The 19,728-nt window shown below is 38.1% G+C and overlaps 1 protein-coding gene across 3 annotated transcripts in view; it reads left to right on the top strand.

The window, feature by feature from the left end:
* ATG7 (autophagy related 7) overlaps positions 1–19,728 on the top strand; it is a 128,475-nt gene that overhangs the window by 33,267 nt on the left and 75,480 nt on the right. For all 3 annotated transcript variants that reach the window (XM_075432420.1, XM_075432421.1, XM_075432422.1), the window contains exon 19: positions 15,679–15,801. In XM_075432420.1, the coding sequence (XP_075288535.1) occupies positions 15,679–15,801 (123 nt within the window). The remainder of the gene's footprint in view (positions 1–15,678; positions 15,802–19,728) is intronic.

The raw sequence follows: 19,728 nt of genomic DNA on the forward strand, positions 1-19,728 counted from the left end.
ACCCATCAACACCGTTACCCCGTCATAGAAGGCCACCAGATTTGTCAGGCATGATTTGCCCTTGGTGAAGCCGTGTTGGCTGTCACCGGTGACCTCGTTATTATCCATATGGCTTAGGATAGTTTCCAGGAGGTTCTGCTCCATGATCTTGCCGGGCACAGAGGCAAGACTGACTGGCCTGTAGTTCCCTGGGTCTTCCTTTTTAAAAATGGGGGTTATATTTCCCCTTTTCCAATCACTGAGAACTTCACCGGACTGCCACGACTTCTCAAATACGATGGATAGTGGCTTAGCAACTTCATCCACCAGTTCCCTCAGGACCCACGATCCCATGGACTTGTGCACCTTCAGGTTCCTTAGATGATCTCGAACCTGATCATCTTCTACAGTGGACAGAAGTTAATAAGTTTGTGTATTACGATAACAAATAAATATATAAAGGACACTTAAGAAAAAAAAAGTCACTTCCATAACACTTCTTTATGGAAAAGACTGTTTCATTTTCATGCAAGTGTTGACAGTCCTGAGTCACCTAATGGATTTACAGCTGTTGCCTGGATCTGAGCTGTGTCCTGCCAGAGCGCTAGGGCAGCCCACTAATGTGTCTGTGTGAGGCCTCCTCTTCAGTCTTGGATTGTTTTCCTCTACTGTGGCCTTGAAAAGTTCTTTCTGGCAAGCTTTCTACGGCTATGTAGTGCAAGTTCAAGAAGTTTTGACTGGGATATCTCAATATGAAGATTCAGAGGTTTTGACTCATGATTTGGCATGCTTGGGAGTGCATTAAGTTCGTTCACTTTTATATACCTTGAGACTTATGGCAAGAAGTTCTTTCTGTTCTTTTCACTGCACTTGTTCGTCTTCTTTCAAACAGCTATCAAAAACTCTTGAGGTGCTATCATTTTTTTGAGGACTTGCACAATATCTTCTTCTACAGTATTCCTGTTATTTCCTTAGGCTAACTGGGTACATCTCACAAGTTTTGAAGGACTATTAATGTCCATTTTCTCCTCAAAAGCTTAAAACTGCTGTTATTTTTAGAAATATGTATCTACCCTCTTGAATAGCTGAAAGTTCGGCAGTAGCTAAAAGTGATTATTTTCTCATCTTTTCCAGAAGTATGGTTTGCAGAAATTCTATGTATGTTTGGTGTCAGTAAATACTTTCATGTAAATAAAAAAAAAAGGAAAGCTCTATGATGGTGGAGCCTGAGAAGTTAAACTGTTCGAATAACCTTTTTTTCTCCCCCTGTACTCCCCTCTTGCTTTTTATCTCTGATCCAGGACATACTGATATACAAAAACAATAAAAACATACATTGATGCAGATAAATTTAATGTAGGTATCCATTTTTTGTTAGCAAATAATTTCCTCTTGGAGGTCGTTTTAAGAGAGTCCTGTTTTACATAAACAGACTTGATGATTTAATAAAAACTGACTTGGATTTTAGCAGCTGTGCTATTCCCAGAGAGATCACTTTTCATGTGGTTTGGGTATTAAATTACTTCTGTGCTGAAAAGGTTGCTTCATTGGCACACGTATTTCCTTACAGTAGAAACACAGCGTTTGTTTGCTTTGCTAACTTTCTGTTTATTAGCGTAAGAGTATGTCACCCTGTATTATCTAGAAATCTGATGCTAGTACTTTGAAATGACAAATCCAATTACAATTTAATTGTAATCTGAATGTTGTTTTTTTTCTTTAATGCAGAAATTTAGTATAATTTCATCCTCATCTATGTCAGATTTACTATAGATTCAAACCTTTAGCACAGGAGAGAAGTGGCTTTTCTGATGTAATTGAATTTGCTGGTGCCTTACTAATTTTCTTATTTCTTATGTCAGCGTTCTCTTTCTTGAGCTCCTGTCACTCTATAACTCTTAAAACATAAAACTAATGGATTAGGAATTTCTAAAAACATTCCACTACATTCTTAAGCCATCCAGTACAGCTGGATGACTTAGGAGAAGCTGCTAATGATCTGCATGTTTAGAGATTATATTTCGTTTCGACTCACAGTCATGACTTCATTTCTCTGTTTTTGAAGCCAAAGAGCCCCGACGTCCAAGCAGCCAGCTATTCCTTACCCAGAATTGTCCTAAGCAGGCTGCATGCCAGAGAAGCTTCCTGCAGGCAATTGTTCAGGAATTTTGGGATGGTCACAGCAGGAAACCAAGCTATTTTTATTCTGGGCCAAATTTTCCATGTATGATTTCCCCCCCTGTCTTATTCTGGTTCTGCACAAGCATGTGCTAGAATGGAAAGTATTCTCTTTCAGAGCGAACGGCACTGCGCTGCCAGTTGAGTAGTAGGTCTGAGGAGCGGTGTGAGCTCTGCTGATGCACTTCCTCTTCCATGTCAAACTTGTTCTGTTACTGAGAAGGGAGAGTCCAAAGTTCTTTAATATAGATATTTATTTGTAAGAACTTCTTTACTTACAGAATGAGAATGGTAAGCTTATTACTTACTATGCTAATTAAGCTGCTTACCCTCTTAGGAGTAAAATGATGATTTTTCCTCCTAAGAAAAGCATTACAATCCCATAGACAAATAGAGTGGTCCTGATCTTACGCTACCCAATTCTTGCAGGCAACTGGCTAGAGCCTTGAAACATGGATGTTGAAATCCTCAATGCAAAACTGCCAGTGCTTGTATTTTAGTGAGGGTAATGAACATTTTCCTGTTATTGCTCGTCCCTCCTCCTTGTTCACCATGGAATGAACCAGGAGACCTCATAGATTTAGAGTTTAATGTCAGAAAATATTATTAGTACTAATCAACTTGGATATATAGATGTCCCCTCGGTTTTTACATGTAGCAAACAGATCTTATTTCCTCCAGAGTTTGGAGTTATCATCCATGTCTGAGAAAGCTAGCTGATTTGCCTTAAAGATATTTCTCTTCTTCCCCTACTAAAATTGTTCTGATAGGTAATTATCTCCTCTATCAAATTTTAAAACAAAAACAAGCCGCATAAGTATCTCTACTAATTTTCAAGTTCTTTCTCAACTTTCTATTCAGTATGGTGAAAAATTAAGCTGCTGAAGTCATAGGTTTTTAACCACTGAATATTTTTACTGACTTACCTTTAAATGTTTTTCAATTTCATTGCATTTCATGAAGGGGCAGACACTAGGATCAGGGATGGTATTCTAGGCACTATGTTACATATTCTGTTTTCAGTCAAGGCATTTCCCTATTCTTGCAGATGTTTTCCCTTTTTAACATCCCAGGAATACATTAAACACTTTTGCTGTGACATTTACTAAGTGCCTGTGTTGCACAAGTTATTTATGAGTGTTTCAGTTTTGAAATCTGTCATGATGTAGACGTAACAATGCTTTTTTTGTTCTCATCTGCTAACTGCTTCGCATGCATTTTTACTTTAGATGGTTCTAATCAGTTATGACAGTAACCTGCACTATTCAATAACTTAATGATTTTTTTCAGCTGAGATAAATTTAATTTTGATTCCTGCAAGACCCTTCATATTTGCCCTAGCTGCACTGAGAAAGGCTTTCATCTTTGCACTCTCTGGGTAATAGCATATTGTAAGATCTGTCAGTGAAATTTTTTAATCTTTTTGTATTATGCCTTTCTCCATTCAGGTATTGGGTGGATGTTAGAGATGTAGAAGTCATTTCAGGGAAGAAAACCTTGGTCTTTCCTGTACTAAAAAAAGCTAACTCCTGCATAGCTTGCACAAGTGGTGGAGGAAATGGGGAGAAATATATGTCCTTCAGGAATGAACACTGCAAAAATTTAAAAGAATGTTTAAAAAGAGTTATTTCTGTAGCTGTGCTGTAGCATCAAGTCTGTGTGACCAAGTCCATTTATAACTTTCCTTATTCCCGTGAATTTACATATGTTAACATTTGACAATTCAATGTACAGTATAGCCTCTGTGTTAATATTGGATAGATTTCATTCAGACTTAAAGAATTCATCATTAAAAACCTAGGCATATTTTCAGCATACTGAGTTAAATGTAATACTTTTCTTTCTCTTAAGGTGGCATAGAAAATTGATTTATGATAAGTGACTTGCAGAAGTTTATCACTTTGTTTTTCCTCTTCGAATAAATGTCATTTTAACTGGGAGGAGCAGGAGGCAGGATTATCTTGCCCATAACTTTTAAAATGTCAGACAGTCTTTACTTCTCTGGATATCAATTTTAAATTCAGTGAGAGAATTGCAAAAATCTATATTTTCAAAATTAGTCATGGTGAGGATGGTTATACTGCTGGCTGCCTGAAAGATGTGCATTCTTGAAAATAGTGCCTGGTCTTACTATTTTGGAACTACTGAATTTTTATTGTAAAATCAGCAAAATATAATGTAGATTATCCTGAGTAAAAGGATACTAACAGAAGGAAGGATGTGTACTAAGAATGACACATCACACATTAAGAAATTATGACCATGGTAATATGACCACTATGATGAAATTTTGTTCCCTTAGGGGAGGGAAAATGTGATCAAGAGCCCCAGAAAACTTAAAAGGAACACTAATTTCAAAATTACCCTATTTTGTGAACAGAGTAAAGGGTGTGGAATCAGCAGTGTATTCGGTTCTGTGCATTGGGGAAGGTGGAGAGGTGTCTGTATGGACAGGATCGATGATAGTTGGAAAATGGAACTTAAAAAAACGACACTGAGATCTAATAAGGTGGGAGAGAGCTCATCCTGTCCGTCCTATATCTGGAATAAAATACACAATGTTAATGAAGTACATGTAGTTCAGTGGAGAAGGTATGTCTTGTTACTCCTTAGTCCATCATGATGACTGGAAACATCATAGAAGTTATGTGAAGGCAGTAGTGAGGGAGCTGGCGGATGTCATTGCTGAGCCACTCTCCATCATCTTTGAGAGGTCCTGGAGGACAGGACAGGTGCCCGAGGACTGGAGAAAGGCCAATGTCACTCCAGTCTTCAAAAAGGGCAAGAAGGAGGACCCAGGGAACTACAGGCCGGTCAGCCTCACCTCCATCCTGGGAAAGGTGATGGAGCAGCTTATCCTGGAGGCCATCATGAAGCAAGTGGAAGAAAAGAAGGTTATCAGGAGTAGTCAGCATGGATTCACCAAGGGGAAATCATGCCTGACCAATCTGATAGCTTTCTACGATGACATGACTGGCTGGGTAGACGAAGGGAGAGCCGTGGATGTTGTCTACCTTGACTTCAGCAAGGCTTTCGACACAGTCTCCCGTGATATCCTCCTAGGGAAGCTGAGGAAGTGTGGGCTGGATGAGTGGTCGGTGAAGTGGATAGAGAACTGGCTGAATGGCAGAACTCAGAGGGTTGTCATCAGCGGCGCTGAGTCTAGTTGGAGGCTGGTAACAAGTGGTGTCCCCCAGGGGTCAGTACTGGGCCCAGTCTTGTTTAACTTCTTTATCAATGACCTGGATGAAGAGTTAGAATGTACCCTCAGCAAGTTTGCTGACGACACCAAACTGGGAGGTGTGGTAGATACACCAGAAGGCTGTGCTGCCATTCAGCGTGACCTGGACAGGCTGGAAAGCTGGGCAGAGAGGAACCTGATGAGGTTCAACAAAGCCAAATGCAGGGTCCTGTACCTGGGGAGGAACAACCTCATGCACCAGTACAGGCTTGGGGTGGACCTGCTGGAGAGCAGCTCTGCGGAGAGGGACCTGGGTGTCCTGGTGGACAACAGGTTAACCATGAGCCAGCAGTGTGCCCTGGCTGCCAAGAAAGCCAATGGGATCTTGGGGTACATCAAGAAGAGTGTGGCCAGCAGGACGAGGGAGGTTCTCCTTCCCCTCTACACTGCCCTGGTGAGGCCTCATCTGGAGTACTCTATCCAGTTCTGGGCTCCCCAGTTCAAGAAAGATGAAGAGCTACTGGAGAGAGTCCAGCGGAGGGCTACGAGGATGGTGAGGGGACTGGAACATCTCCCCTACGAGGAGAGGTTGAGGGAACTGGGCTTGTTCAGCCTGAAGAAGAGAAGGCTGAGAGGGGACCTAATAAATGCTTACAAATATCTGAAGGGTGGGTGTCAGGAGGATGGGGCCAGACTCTTTCCAGTGGTGCCCAGTGACAGGACAAGGGGCAATGGGCACAAACTGAAGCAGAGGAAGTTCCGTCTGAACATGAGGAAGAACTTCTTCCCTCTGAGGGTGACAGAGCACTGGAACAGGCTGCCCAGGGAGGTTGTGGAGTCTCCTTCTCTGGAGATATTCCAGACCCGCCTGGATGCGGTGCTGTGCAGCCTGCTCTGGGTGACCCTGCTTAGGCAGGAGGGTTGGACTGGATGACCCACAGAGGTCCCTGCCAACCCCTAACATTATGTGATTCTGTGATTCTGTGATTCTGTACAAGGTTATGGTCCAAAGCACTCTTTTGCATTGATAATTTTGATAGACAAGTACTCCAGATTTATACAGTGCAGCACTGTATGCACTTGACAATTTTGGCCATAATTCTACCTCTACATGTTAAAAAGTAATGCCAGCATACAGCAATGAAAGAATGGAAACATCTATCTTTCTCTCTTCTATGGTCAGGTCTTGTAACAGTTGTCTCATGGAACTGGATGATGATGTCAGAGTCTGGTTAATTTTTACCCTAATGTCTATGCAAATAGAATTTACTTTATCATTATCTCATATTTAAATTATGCTAAAATATTAGATTGTAATATTTGAATTATATATAGTTATATTTCAATTATATTTTTAATCTCATGAGAATAAAGGGATGGGCGCTACATCTTTTCCCAGATAATTTTTTAATATCTTTCTATTTTTAACTGTTAATAGCTTTTTGTTGTATGCTTTTCTGCATTCCTCTCACTGCAGTTTTGACAGGAGTCTGTCTATATCTATACCTATTTTCTTTTGTTAAACTTAACAAATTGTCAGCCTCACTTATTGGGCAACTGTTTTTTTGTTTGCAAATGCCCATGTAGGCATTGCTGAACAGTTGAAGTTAAGTTTAACCTTTATTCAGTTTTTCCACGCTTTTACAGGTTGCCTGTATCTGTGTCTTTGCAAAATTCCTTCTGTTTTCTTTGAAATTAGAAAAAAGTGAAGGAAATTGAATTTAAGAAGATGGTAGAAAAACTCATGAAATCCAGTAAATACATGTGGTTTTGTTGAAAATGCTGTTGTTCTTCCTGTGCTGTTTTGTACAGGTCTTGTAGCACATCCAGATAATAAAATGTTGTGCACTGCAATAGTCTACAAAACACAGATTTTTAAGCTAGAGATCTGGATTTAGGAGCTACGGCACAGCTGCATTTTCTGCTGCTTAAGGTAGTGATAATTTTGGGTGCTTAGTGTCTGGCAGATCATGCCTTATTGTTGAACTGCTGCTGGCAGGTGAGATGGGTGGAATAAATTACTTCATATGCAGTATCCAGTCAGCATTGGCTTTATGCTTACTGAAATCAACCCATCAAAGATGGACCACTCCAATCTTTGTAGGCTTAAATTGTATAGACAGCCAAAATGGTGTTCAGCATAAGACAGTTGTTTTTCTGTGCGATGAGTCATTTTCTTAGATGTTTCAGGAAGAGACCTTGCTTTTCTCCCAGCAGTAGGGATTGCCTGCAGAAAATGGGTGCAGTTTGTGGACTGTTTCTTCAAGGCAAGCCTGTCCCTTTTGTTACGTGGGTAACAAACAGATTATCCAGCCACAGGTTGTCAGCAACCTCAGATGTGACTAGGGAAAAAGAAGGGCTTTCTGCGGTTGCTGTACAATAGATAGTGACTAATGCCAGCATGAACTGGAGCCAAAAATGTTGTAACTGCTGATGAGCTAATCAGCATAAATTTTGGACAGGAAGCAGAATGGGGATAAATAAAGTTGTAAATATCCGTCAAGTGTAAAATGTGGACTGAGCAAGAGATGGCTGTTAGGGGTCGGAAGAATATACCCATGTATTAAAAGAGGTCACGACAGATGATCTAATGATACTGTCTGCTGGAAAACTCTTTTGTTCCTCTGTTCTCAGTCTCTAAAATGGAGGTGTTTGTTTTCTTCTACTCTCCCTTTCTCTTTATCTCTTTTTTTCTTTTCACTTCTATTTACTAATGCTTTCAGGCAGGGAATGCCTTAAACTTGTATGCTGTCCACTAGAAAGTCCTTATATTAACTGTAATCTGAAGATGCCGTTATGTTTCAAATAGTTTATGAGAAATATTTTAGAAATGAAAGAATAGTTAAAATAAAAATCCTATAGTTTTGTCTGTATTATTAGTCTATAAATTCATATCAGGAAAATATGGTTACTCGTATATAAAATACGTCAAGGTTATTTCAGAAAGGCTCAGAATGCATACAGTTCCTGAGATCTTAATATAGACAAGACCGTGCTTAAACTGACATCTCTGAAATATCTGAGAACTCTACTTTCTTCCTTTTCATTATTCAAAAGAAGAAACTGAAAAGTCCTAGGCTAAGAAAATCTTGTTGAGACCTTCCAGGGCCTATTCTTCAGTAAGCCAGTACTCCATTTTCTGCCCACTGCAATTCAAAATCAGTGTAGGTAATAGCGACAGACAATACACATTTGTATCACTACATTCCTACTCTTAAAACAACAATCTCTTTCTTAAATGAATTTTCAGCATATTGTACGTGGATCAGTTAGGTTTTATACTGATTTGCTTTCATTTTTAATACTGATTATGGGAAGGCAACGAGAAAATTGTATATGCAGAGAGTGTTTTAATTATTTGGACTTTGGCCAAAAAATGACGCCATTTGTGGTTTATAACCTTCCAATATTTTCAGAATAACATTCTTCAGAACTTTGTTTTATGACCTTGTTCTTTAAACTTAATCATATATGAACACACAAGTGTGTATGACTATTCATACACACATTAAGATAATACTTGGAGTATTATCAAAAGATGAAGTGTCTTAAGAGTCATCTTTGTGCTCATGTAACGTTGTCAGACTTTTCTGTTCCAGTATCATGAACTGAATCCCTGAAAAATCACTATGTGATCTTCAGGAAAGTTCAGTTTTGTTGCATTCTTTTTCATAGATGCATTACAGGATCACCTTATCAGGCTTTTCCTTGTAACTCCCTAGGACCAAATGTCAATAAAAATTGAAAATTTCGTGAGAATTACGGGTCTCATGATGAAATTTTGAATGTTAGCAGTGCTGCCTGTGCAACTGTCTAGACCCAAGATCCCCATGGCTCACATGCCTCATCTCACTTAGGAGGATTCTTCACAGCTTTGTAGTTTTTCACTGAACTTCCTGTTTTAATGGCAGATACACTGAGCTTTGAAGAGTTTAACTGGCAAGATTTCACATCTTCCTTATTTTCCAAGCAGCTGTCAAGACTGAGATGTCTCTCTTCAGCATGGTAACACTCACTGTTGCTTTCTGTTCATTCTGTACTGCCTGTGATAACTGGATAGTTAGCAGTGTGCAAAAAATATATCTAGGCGTGTTGAACTTCTAAACAGAACTTTAAATTGTGAGATTTTTCTGACTCTGAAATGTTTGGTGAACTGTCTGTCCCCTTTGTGGGGGAGGCAGGGCGGGGAGGGGAAGTGTGCTGTCATTTTTTGAGTGGAAAGTATTTAAAGCTAGGAGAAGTGTGAAACACAGCACCCATATTATTTTGGAGGTAGGCTACCCATATATCTTATTTAGTGTAAACAATAAATCTGGTAACATTAATTTCTTATTTTTGCTGAAAAGTAAGGAACACTGTTCCAAGCTCTACAGATGCTAACTACTTAGAAAACAAAAAAGACAAAACAAATGTAAATGCTGGTAAAAAGTTGAAGAATTATGTGACAGAAATGAGGTATGAAATGTGAGCCAATTTTACGTCAGTGGCCAGGTTCTTGGGACTAGGAGTTTGTTTTTTGTATTTTTACTTAGCCAGATATTAACTTCTGTGCTATAAAGCAATCCTGGAGCCAGATTCTCTTTCTGAATGTCTTTCTACCCAGCAATTGAGACTATTTTCGCGAAGAATGCTATTAAAAAGAATATAACACCAAGGCTGCACATCTGTTTCTCGTTTCAAACAAGTTCTTTTACTCTAAGCCTCTATTTTTTTTTCTCCTACCATGAGATTCATTTTTCTTCCTTCAGTAAACAGACAGGAATAAGAAGCTTGCTAATAAAATGGATTACTGTGTATCATTAACAGAAAAGGCTTTAGCCATACATTAATTTGTCCCTGTTGTGATAATATGCATCCACAGATTCACTGGTTCTATTAAAATGCTATCATGTGAAAAATCAGTTGTAGCTCTGGTTCTGTGAAGTGGACACTAGAACCGAGGTTATAGCGTCGACCTGAGGGGAGATTTACATGAGTCAGAAGAGAGTGTGGTGTTAAAATGTGGGTTCTACTGACAGTATTTGTAACAGACATAAAATACAGAAGGCATGCTACGTTCTAATTCTCCTCCTAAGCTCTGAAAAGTGACCTGCAAGTGAGAAAAAGATAAGAGTTCCTTAATAAATTTGTATTACTCCAGCTTGCCTTGCTAGGCAGAAGAATTATATCCTTCTGGTTCTTTTTGTTGCTGCTTTGCAGTTTTTTCTGCTTGAGAAAATTAATTGCTACATAGTGACATGTCACTGAATGACTGGATAGTGACATGTTTATTCCCAGAAAAAATTTGTGAGGGATTTTTTACATCTGCGGTCAGAAAGTAACTAATTTGATATCAATAATAATAAAAATTACAACATCTCTCAAGTATTTTCATCCTATAAAGCTGTTATTCAAAATGTGATCATTGGTACCAAGTATGGTGTTAGCAGCAAAGAGAAGTGTTAAGAACTGAAAAAGCAAACTCATGCAGCCATGGGCCTTTAGACTCTGGCGGACATGATTAAATAGGAGAAAATTTCCTTTCCCCACAGCAACAAATTGGGCACTTATTAAATCTTGAAGTATTTTTAGGAATTGTTTTGTACCTGTTTGATGTATAGAATCATAGAATAGTTAAGTTGGAAAATACCGCTGAGATCATCAAGTCCAGCTGTCACCTCAACACCGCTCGCTTTGTTCCTGATGACCTGCAGACTATTCCTGTGTGATCTGCTGTCATAGGAATCTGAGATGAGCTTTATTTTGCCTCATTCTTTTTTCTTTTTGAGGTAGATTCAGTGGCTACTGAATAAATATATGCCATATTACACTTATCAGAGGACAGCTGTTGCTTGTATAGTGAAGGTTAGATGTGGGTGTTTATGCCTTTTGTGGTGTTTATTGTAAAGTTTTAATCATCTGAATAGGGAAATAAAGTTCTTGAAGGTGACAAAAACATTATTTCAGTTGCTACCTTTATTAAAAGGATTTCATGATAGTGTATGCCTGCTTTAATGGTATCACCACTGCTGAGATAGCAGAGTGGTGCTGCCAGGTCATTCTTTGGCTCCCTGATACGTTGTTCTCCGGGCCATGTGGCTGGAATGTTTCTTTTTCAACCTAGTTAACAGATAACTTATATTCAGCAGGCTGTTCCCATTATAAAAAGGAAGTAATTATAATCAGCAACTATACTTCTTTGATAAAGTTTTTCAGGCTTCTCTGGGTGCTAATACTATAAAAATATTCTGTATTGCTGTACCTGGAATCAGATTCGTTACCCTGACCTAAATTTGCCATTGTGGTGCCATGGAAAGTCTAGCAGTATGACATGATGGAGTTTCTTCGGGGGGGGAAATAAATTTTTAATTCTTTCCATAACAATAGCAGGTTTGCTCATATTAAAGTGTATCATTTCTACCCAACTTAAAAAAAAAAAGGCGCTACATTTCACTAGATGCAAAAATGTACCTTCAACTCATGGTTCTGTGAGCTTAATTCATTAATATTAAAGTTTTATTAATGTTAATATTTTAAAAGACAACTAATGGGACACTTCCTAATCTCTTCCATGCTAATCACAATACAAAGGGCACTTGGATTTAATAATAATTCTTCCAGGTGATTCATGGAAAACTAATGCTAGACATTGTGGATGTCAGCGTAGTCATGCAGTCTGCTTTGTGTGAGTACATAAGAATTCATTTATAGCTATGGCAGGGAATATAGAAAGGTTAAGTACATCTCTGAAATAAACCAGGGCAGTTTATGCAGAGCATCCTGGCACACTGAAGCAATGTACTTACTGAGGAAGCAGTGCCTGGAAATTTTCCATGCAGGTTTGAGTCACAGTTCTTTGGAAATGAGGATCAGGGCATAATTAGCTGCGTAACAAAATCAACCAGATTTCAAGGCTAATTGATAGACTTCTGGTATATACTAAGGTTGCACTCTGTTCCCTGCTCTGTTCAGAATGTTTGCATATGGCAAGGTAGTACACATCTTTTAGCAATTTTTACCTCTTGGAGGACAGCAAAGTATTTTATTGTTGTTGCTGTAGCATTTCTTTGATACACTGTAATATTGTAGAATAAGGCTACGATTTCATTGTGTATCAGCTGTATATTGTTTCAACATACTATGAACTATAGTCTGGCCTATATCATGAAAGAGATGTTTCATAAGCATTGTATCATCGTTCCAACAAAATAAAGCAATAGCAACACATTTGATAATGCTGATAGCTTTGAGGATTGTATACAGGCGGGGCTGTGAACATAATCCAAGTTTATAAATTGATGTCTGTGTACAGTGTTTCACAAAGAGCCAGATGCAAGAGACTTCTGCACATCTGTTTGTTTTATTAGAATTTTGAAACACAGAATAGTCATTAGGTGTATGTGCAATTTCCCTATATATGTATAATGGATAATATTAAGAGGACACATCTCAAATGGAATGCTGAAGTTGTCCCGTTCTCTGTATTGCATTGGGAACAGCCAGATGAGTTTGTCTTGGTGTGTTTACTCAGGAATAAAAAACAAGAAAAACCCAAATAAATGTTCCTAGGCATTTTTAAAATCTTTTTTTTTTCTTTTTTAATATTTGATTATGTTTATGGGTCATTACACAAAATCCCAGGTTTGGCAAAATAAATCTTGGAAGAACAATTTCTCCAGATTTAGTAAGAGAACATGAAGTGTAGTATTTATTTATTTATTTTAGAAGTGTAATTGTGGTCAAGAAGGTGCCAAATAACATATCTGTATAGTTGTGTTTTGGTTGTTTGTGTTTTTTTGAAAACTAAGTATGCAGTAGGTGGTTGTGTGGCTAAAGGGACATTTTGCATGAAGAGCTCAGTGCAGATCCAAATCTGTTTTTACTGGTAAACTTACAGTCTGCCAGCTAAATACAAATATATTTTTTAATGAGCTTGAATTCCTGTAGGATTCAATATAAAAGCTCACTGGATGTGTTTTGCTGCAGAATGCTGTTGGGCTGTGCAAGTTCACACAGTTTTAAGGTTTATCAATGCAAAAGTTGTTTGAGACCTTTAGGAATCGTTAAACTAGTAGAGAGTAAGATTGTTGAGAGTAAGTTGTGACTTTGGTTGAGTTAGATGAATTCATAATTAAACTATTTCCATCACCACCCCCATTTTTTCCTACACCCCCCCCATTCCCCTTGCCCAGAGAAGGGTGAATGGCTGCTTTGGGGGTAGGGGTAGCAGGGGTGAACTTTGGAATGAAGTTCACTTGGTTGAATCACCTGTTTCACAATAGGACAAACTACCATCCTTCCAGGGTGTTTTTTTTTCTCCTTTTCCAGAAGAAGTGAATTCCACTAGTTACAGGGAACTTGTCCATCCAGTGAGACTGGGTATATTTAAGGAGTACATAAGCTGCACACATTTTCCTTACTGCATCTCTCCCAAAATAAGGAGAGAATATGTAGAGTGAAAGAAAGGTTGTCCACAGCCCCCTGCAACAGTGTTTTGCATAGAACAGCTTTTTGTGTACTACTTAGGGTTGTTCTGCAAGAACTATGCCATAATGAGAGAAGTTGAAAATAGATATATGTGATGCATAATTTGCACAGATAAGCTATAAGAAAACATAGATGGGCTCAATATTGTGATTTGTTTGGAAATTTAGACATCAGAGATTTAAAAATCAGATATGTCTTTGAGCACAGGAGTCCTGGAGCTGTATCTTGATGGCTGATTTTGGTGCTTTTACCCATGCGTGGTCAGTTACAGAAATGCAGTTGTTTGTTAGTTCTCTGGTGTTTGCTAAGTGCTGCATTTATGCTGGAGCTTTTTTCACATACAGCTATAGCCCACTGTCTGCAGAGGATGTGTTTCTGAAAAGTGTGACATGACAGCAATGCAGTGTTGCTTGTAAAAAATGGTGTGGTAAAGAGGAACTCATGCAGGGACTGAAGGCATGCACAGGGTTTAAATCACAGAATCACAGAATAGTATATAATACACAGGAACTATGTGGTTTGGAGGGTGAGAGGCAGGATTGATTATCAGAATGAGTAGCTGGGGGAAGTGCTGGCTTTTACAGGTGCTGGGTTTTGGAAAGGATCGTCATTCAGAAAAATAACAGCCTCTCTAAAAAATAACAGCTGTCTGTGAAACTGCCTGATCATTAGCCCCTTTTTTCTGTCCTTCACTCTTAAACTGATGTTGATTTGTCTGAGGAAGATGATGAGTGAGATGAATAGGTAACTCTTGAGAAAGGCAACCGTGACTTTCACAGTAAAAGGTTTTTGGCAGGCATTCAGTTTCATAGATTAAGCTGTTACACAGACTCCTCTGAAAAGCTTACACCTACTCTATATGGAGTGATCCTGGTGATCCTTCCCCTGCGTATCTGTCTTCAGTGTCATATATACGGCTCCTTTGTGTTAAAATATTGTGTGTTTCTGAAGTGCCTGCATGCATCCTGCTCTGCTGCATGAATTTCTGTAGGAAAAGTTCCTTTGCAGTCTATCAAGCTCAGCTGCTTCATCTGTGAGACTGGTGACAGCAGAGCAGGATATTAAATGACCAGTGGTAGAACTCAGAACAAAAAGAGTAAACAAGATACTGGGATTGCTCAATCATAAGTTCCTTCCATTTTCTTGCTACCTGCTATCACAAAACTTGTAGAATCATGTTCATTTTTGACATTTATCTTTTCTTTCCTCTATCTCCATCATACTTGATTGAAATCAGCCTGCCAAATAGTTTCTTAAGCTAAAGCTGCATGAAATAAAATTCTTCTTGGTGAGGGGTTTGAGAGGGGCATAGGCTAAAACCTTCTGTAAGATTCTTGTAGGAGTCTGTAAGATTCTCAAATTTAAAGATAAACTGGGAAAATTAGAGTCGAAAAATAGAGTGCTTTAAGGTACAATAGTCTGAGCCATGAATCGCTGGAGATTGGGAGGATGCTGGACTTGAACACTGACTCATAGAATTTTTCACTCTGTCCCAACATGGTCTTTTCCCTTAACTTACATACATTGGAACAGTAGTTTACTGTGTTTTCTGTAACTCAAATGCTCCTTTCATGACTTTGCAACTAAGTTTTTCTTCTTGCCATATCATGTCTTGTTATAAGCTTAAAAATACATCTAAACCAGGAAATTTTAAACCTGACTTCTCTTACCTCCACCTTTCCCCACTTTAGAAATTGAGTTGGGAGAAATGATCGTTCTTTTCTGTGCAATTTTTACCTGATTACATTATACAGTCATTTTCTGAGTGTTCAGAAAGATTGTACTTCTATTTTGTGAGCAAAATATGATGATGAATCAGTATTTTAAGTATGAGCATCTGATTTAAAATCCTTTTCTGTTTGTTTATTTCACAGGTCCTTGACCAATATGAACAAGAAGGGTTTAATTTCTTAGCTAAAGTTTTTAATTCTTCACATTCCTTCTTAGAAGACTTGACAGGTCTAACTTTATTACACCAGGAGACACAGGCTGCTGAGGTAAGAAAATACATTTTAGATGCTAAGAATAAACAGGTGGCAGTAAAGTGTGCTTGGATTTGTGTTCAGCTGTGTAACCATGTGATTAAATGAATCGCTGATACAGGTGAGCAGTGAGATTTGTTTTACAGGATGATTTATGTGCATATTGCATCCAGTGAGACAGGATGTGTGCTCTTAATATTATAGGGTAAGAAATATTGCTGGATGTGAGAGATCATTCTTTTTCGAGAATAGATGATGGGATGCATGTTGACATCCAGTTATAAGTGTGCAGCACGGTTACTATTAGTTGTTGTATTGTTGTCGCATTTTGTGAAATTACAGAAATATTTTAAGTGACAGAGTTTGCTTGACAGTTCTGAATTTGTATCAGGGAAGTTCCTGTTTGTTGTCTGTTAGAGTGTGTTTCACTGGCAGTGTGAACTGCAGTTTGTGCAAGCATTACAGGTACTGAGAATAGGTAGCCGTGATAGCACAGAGCCCAGTAGGTGCTAACAGCCACAGTGTTTACAGAGGTTCCTTGGTAGGTTAGACATTCTCTTAAATTAATTGTAAATTTTTATATCTGAGTTTTCAAGTATTTCTTTTAAAGAGAACAAGTCACTTGTGTTATGTGATAGAAGGAAATCAGTTATCATTTTTGGTCAATCTAAAATGTAGTTACTGTACTGCTTGATGGATTATGATACGGGGAAAACAATGCTGTTTATTTGTCTAGTGACAAAAGTCGTTATGTGGAATGAAATTGGGATATGTTTGTTCTTGTGGGCAATAATGCTAAAAAGTTGCGATATTGGGTTTGTCCCATAAAGAACGAAAGAGATATCTGTCTTAATTTCATATTTTCATAATGATTTGTAATCCTTGCTCTGTCTGCAAATGTCTATAGTGTTCTACATCTATAATTTAATTTTGGTGTAGTCATATCAAAGTTGGCTTTGAGAAGCAATTATTCAGTTACTGTAGCTTGTGCAAATGGTATAGCTGTTTTTTCAGCTGGGAATGGCTCAGTAGGGTTGCTTAATAAGGTTTGTGGGGATAATGATGACTTGGCTCTCTGTTTCATGTTTTAACCTTTTAGAATAATTGGAGCAGATGCTGAAGACATTAAACCATGAAATACCTGATGCATTCTTAAATTAGCCTGGTGATACCTAGAGAAAATTTAAATGTATATATGAGAGTGATCCAGCAAAGGAAAACAAATACCCTTTGACAGGTGCTAATCATTAGAGTAGCTCATAAGAGCGATTGCAGTCTGATTGCAATACATGACTTTTAGGCTGCTAAGAAGCGTCTAGTCTGCTAATGAGAGCATTGAAAACAGAGTTGCCCTAGTTAATAATGTTTGGCAGACATTAATTAATAAGTTTCTTTTGCAGCTTGAGAATGTGTAAAGGTGTTTGTTTATAAAGTTTTAGGTATTCTTTACAAAATGTAGTCCGATGTGACTTTATTGCAACTTAATGAAGTTCAAAGTTTAACATAAAAAAAATGGAATTAGTGTGCTTTCAAGAATCTTTGCGGTCAATGGTGAGGTTTATTCAATGAAATCATTGCTCATAGGTGGAAAAGCTGACGTACGAAATATTTGCAAAGCTAATGCTTTCACACTAGCCCAGCTACCTTAGAACCAGTGACTTGTCTTGATTGCTACCCTCTAGCATTGCTGCATTTTTGTAGAAACTCGTCTGTGTTATCAGAGTTAACTATTTTAATTGTCTTGATAAAGTTTGTATTTCTGAACACTGAGGTCCAATGGGCAGACGATTTTCAGGTTCTGGAGCATACCTGCTTGCTTTGGATTAAAAGACCTGTTCTCTTGTTACATTTTGCCACTGTTGACTGACAAATACAGAGGTGGTTTTGTTGTTCTCCACTACTCCGTCAGTACATTATCTGGGCAGTTTTAAAAATTTTTAGATGCACAAGAGAGTGCTTTTCGCATATTTTCTGTTGGATTGTTCTTGTATTTTGATCTCGTTTTTCTCATGTGGTGCAGTTGATGCAATTTATGTTGCTGAGTTGGAAAACTGCAAGAAGGCTTTTCAGGTTTCTGGCTACTTTTGAGCTGCTGTTGACAGAATGTATTCTCTAAAATGGAGGCATTAGGTTTGTTAGGATCAGTGCTTTTTAGGTTGATTTAAGATATTCTTGATACATGGCATTTCAAAAACTGCAACAAAAGCCATGAGAGAGGCTTCATAACACGTGTATAGCCTGTTTTGGTAATTAGAATATTTGATTTTTCTGTTGAGAAGTTACTTGCTTTTCTGCACTGGAACTCTTCAAGATTTTTTTAGATGATTGTTGTGTTTGGAGACCATAAGAATGGCTTCTAGTAGCTGAAGACTTTCTTTTCCTCCTATGTAGTAAAATTTGACCAGTGCCGTTGCTCCGCTGTGATGAAAATAGACTTGTAAAGTTACATGTCATCCAATCTTAAATTTGCTGCAGTGGTGTCATAATTGTGTTATAAAATCACTGATATTAGGCTAATAAATTTGCATCTGATAGGGAAACTATGCTACCTTGTTCTTTTTTTTAAAAGGATTGCCCTTAAAATGGTCATTCATTAGGAGCATTTAATTGAATATTTTGCTCAGAATGTTTTGTTGTGGTCAGAAAAACTAGAGGTTTTGTCATGCTGGTCTTATGCTTCAGCATATTGTATCTGAAGTTAAATCACACACAAGCTTTTTTTTTTTAATTCACCAAACAAATGCTTAGTGGCTTTCGTGATATGTGTATGTAAGTGCTTTAATGATCTAAATACTACACTAATTTTTAAAAATTACTTCCAAATTTTGAGTTGCTTAAAAGAAATTCTGGAGAAGTCATGCATGTTCTGTAAGAGTGGCTGACTATGTTAAATAGAGTGTTTTTTGGATGGCCAGAAGCTTCCGTGAAAACATTACCTTCCCTACATTCTTAGCACAGACTGCATTTATCCAGATTAAAACAATACAATTTGCAGTACGGTATGGAAGACTTTTCACTTACTAAATATCTTTTTAACTTGCATTGTTCAATTTCCTCTTCCAGTGCTGTGCTGTTGACCTAAGTATTAGTACCCTCTTGACATACTTTACAGTATCTTTTTAAAGTGACCGATAAGAATATGATCATAATTCAGTGTATAATCAGAGTAGAAATCGTAATACAGATTTAATTTGTGGTTCAAATTTGATACTAATTGCAGGGGTTTTAGTCAACAGAACACCTATTACTTTAACGTGAGGTGCATCAGGATATTATAAATGTTCTGCGTGACTTCCTTAGCAGAACAATTTACTCAGTAAATAATAAAATTAGCAAATGTTTCTCTTCTTTCTTGAAATGACAGTAAATTTCAAGCATCTGCTTTTTGCACGTCTAGCTTTAATTTATGTTCTGTGAAACATATTTTTGGGTTTTTTTAATACCAGTTAGAAATTTATGTACAGCTTCATGAAGAGACCCTGATGACGCGCGTGGCTTTGAAGGCCAATAGAAGCTGTGGGAAGCTCCCACATCAGCACTTAGACCTGGTTTCCACTGGATACAGTTCTCCTTGGGAGCTGCACCAGCTCACTTAAAAATTGCACTCCTGTTCTCTGGGTCACTTTGTCTCCTTACTCCTAACCTGAACTTTTTAACTTGACGCTTGTTCAGTGTGTAGTCAAGTTTAATAGCTGGGCTTAAAATAGATAAAGCCTTGTATCTCTTGAATTATTAATCAGAAACTGGATGCGTTGATTTGGAGGCAGAATAACAACCAACTGAATAACTTCCAGCTCAGAACTTGGCTGGGCTGCGCAGTGATGGTTGCATATCACAACGCAGCTCTAAAACCGACTGGTTTGCTTGCCACATACGCCAGACTTAACCCTGCAAAGTATATTGGACTTTGCTGGTGTGGAGAGCTCTGCTTATTTAATCTAG

Source organism: Opisthocomus hoazin, chromosome 11, assembly GCF_030867145.1.
Source record: "Opisthocomus hoazin isolate bOpiHoa1 chromosome 11, bOpiHoa1.hap1, whole genome shotgun sequence".
Taxonomy (NCBI): domain Eukaryota; kingdom Metazoa; phylum Chordata; class Aves; order Opisthocomiformes; family Opisthocomidae; genus Opisthocomus; species Opisthocomus hoazin.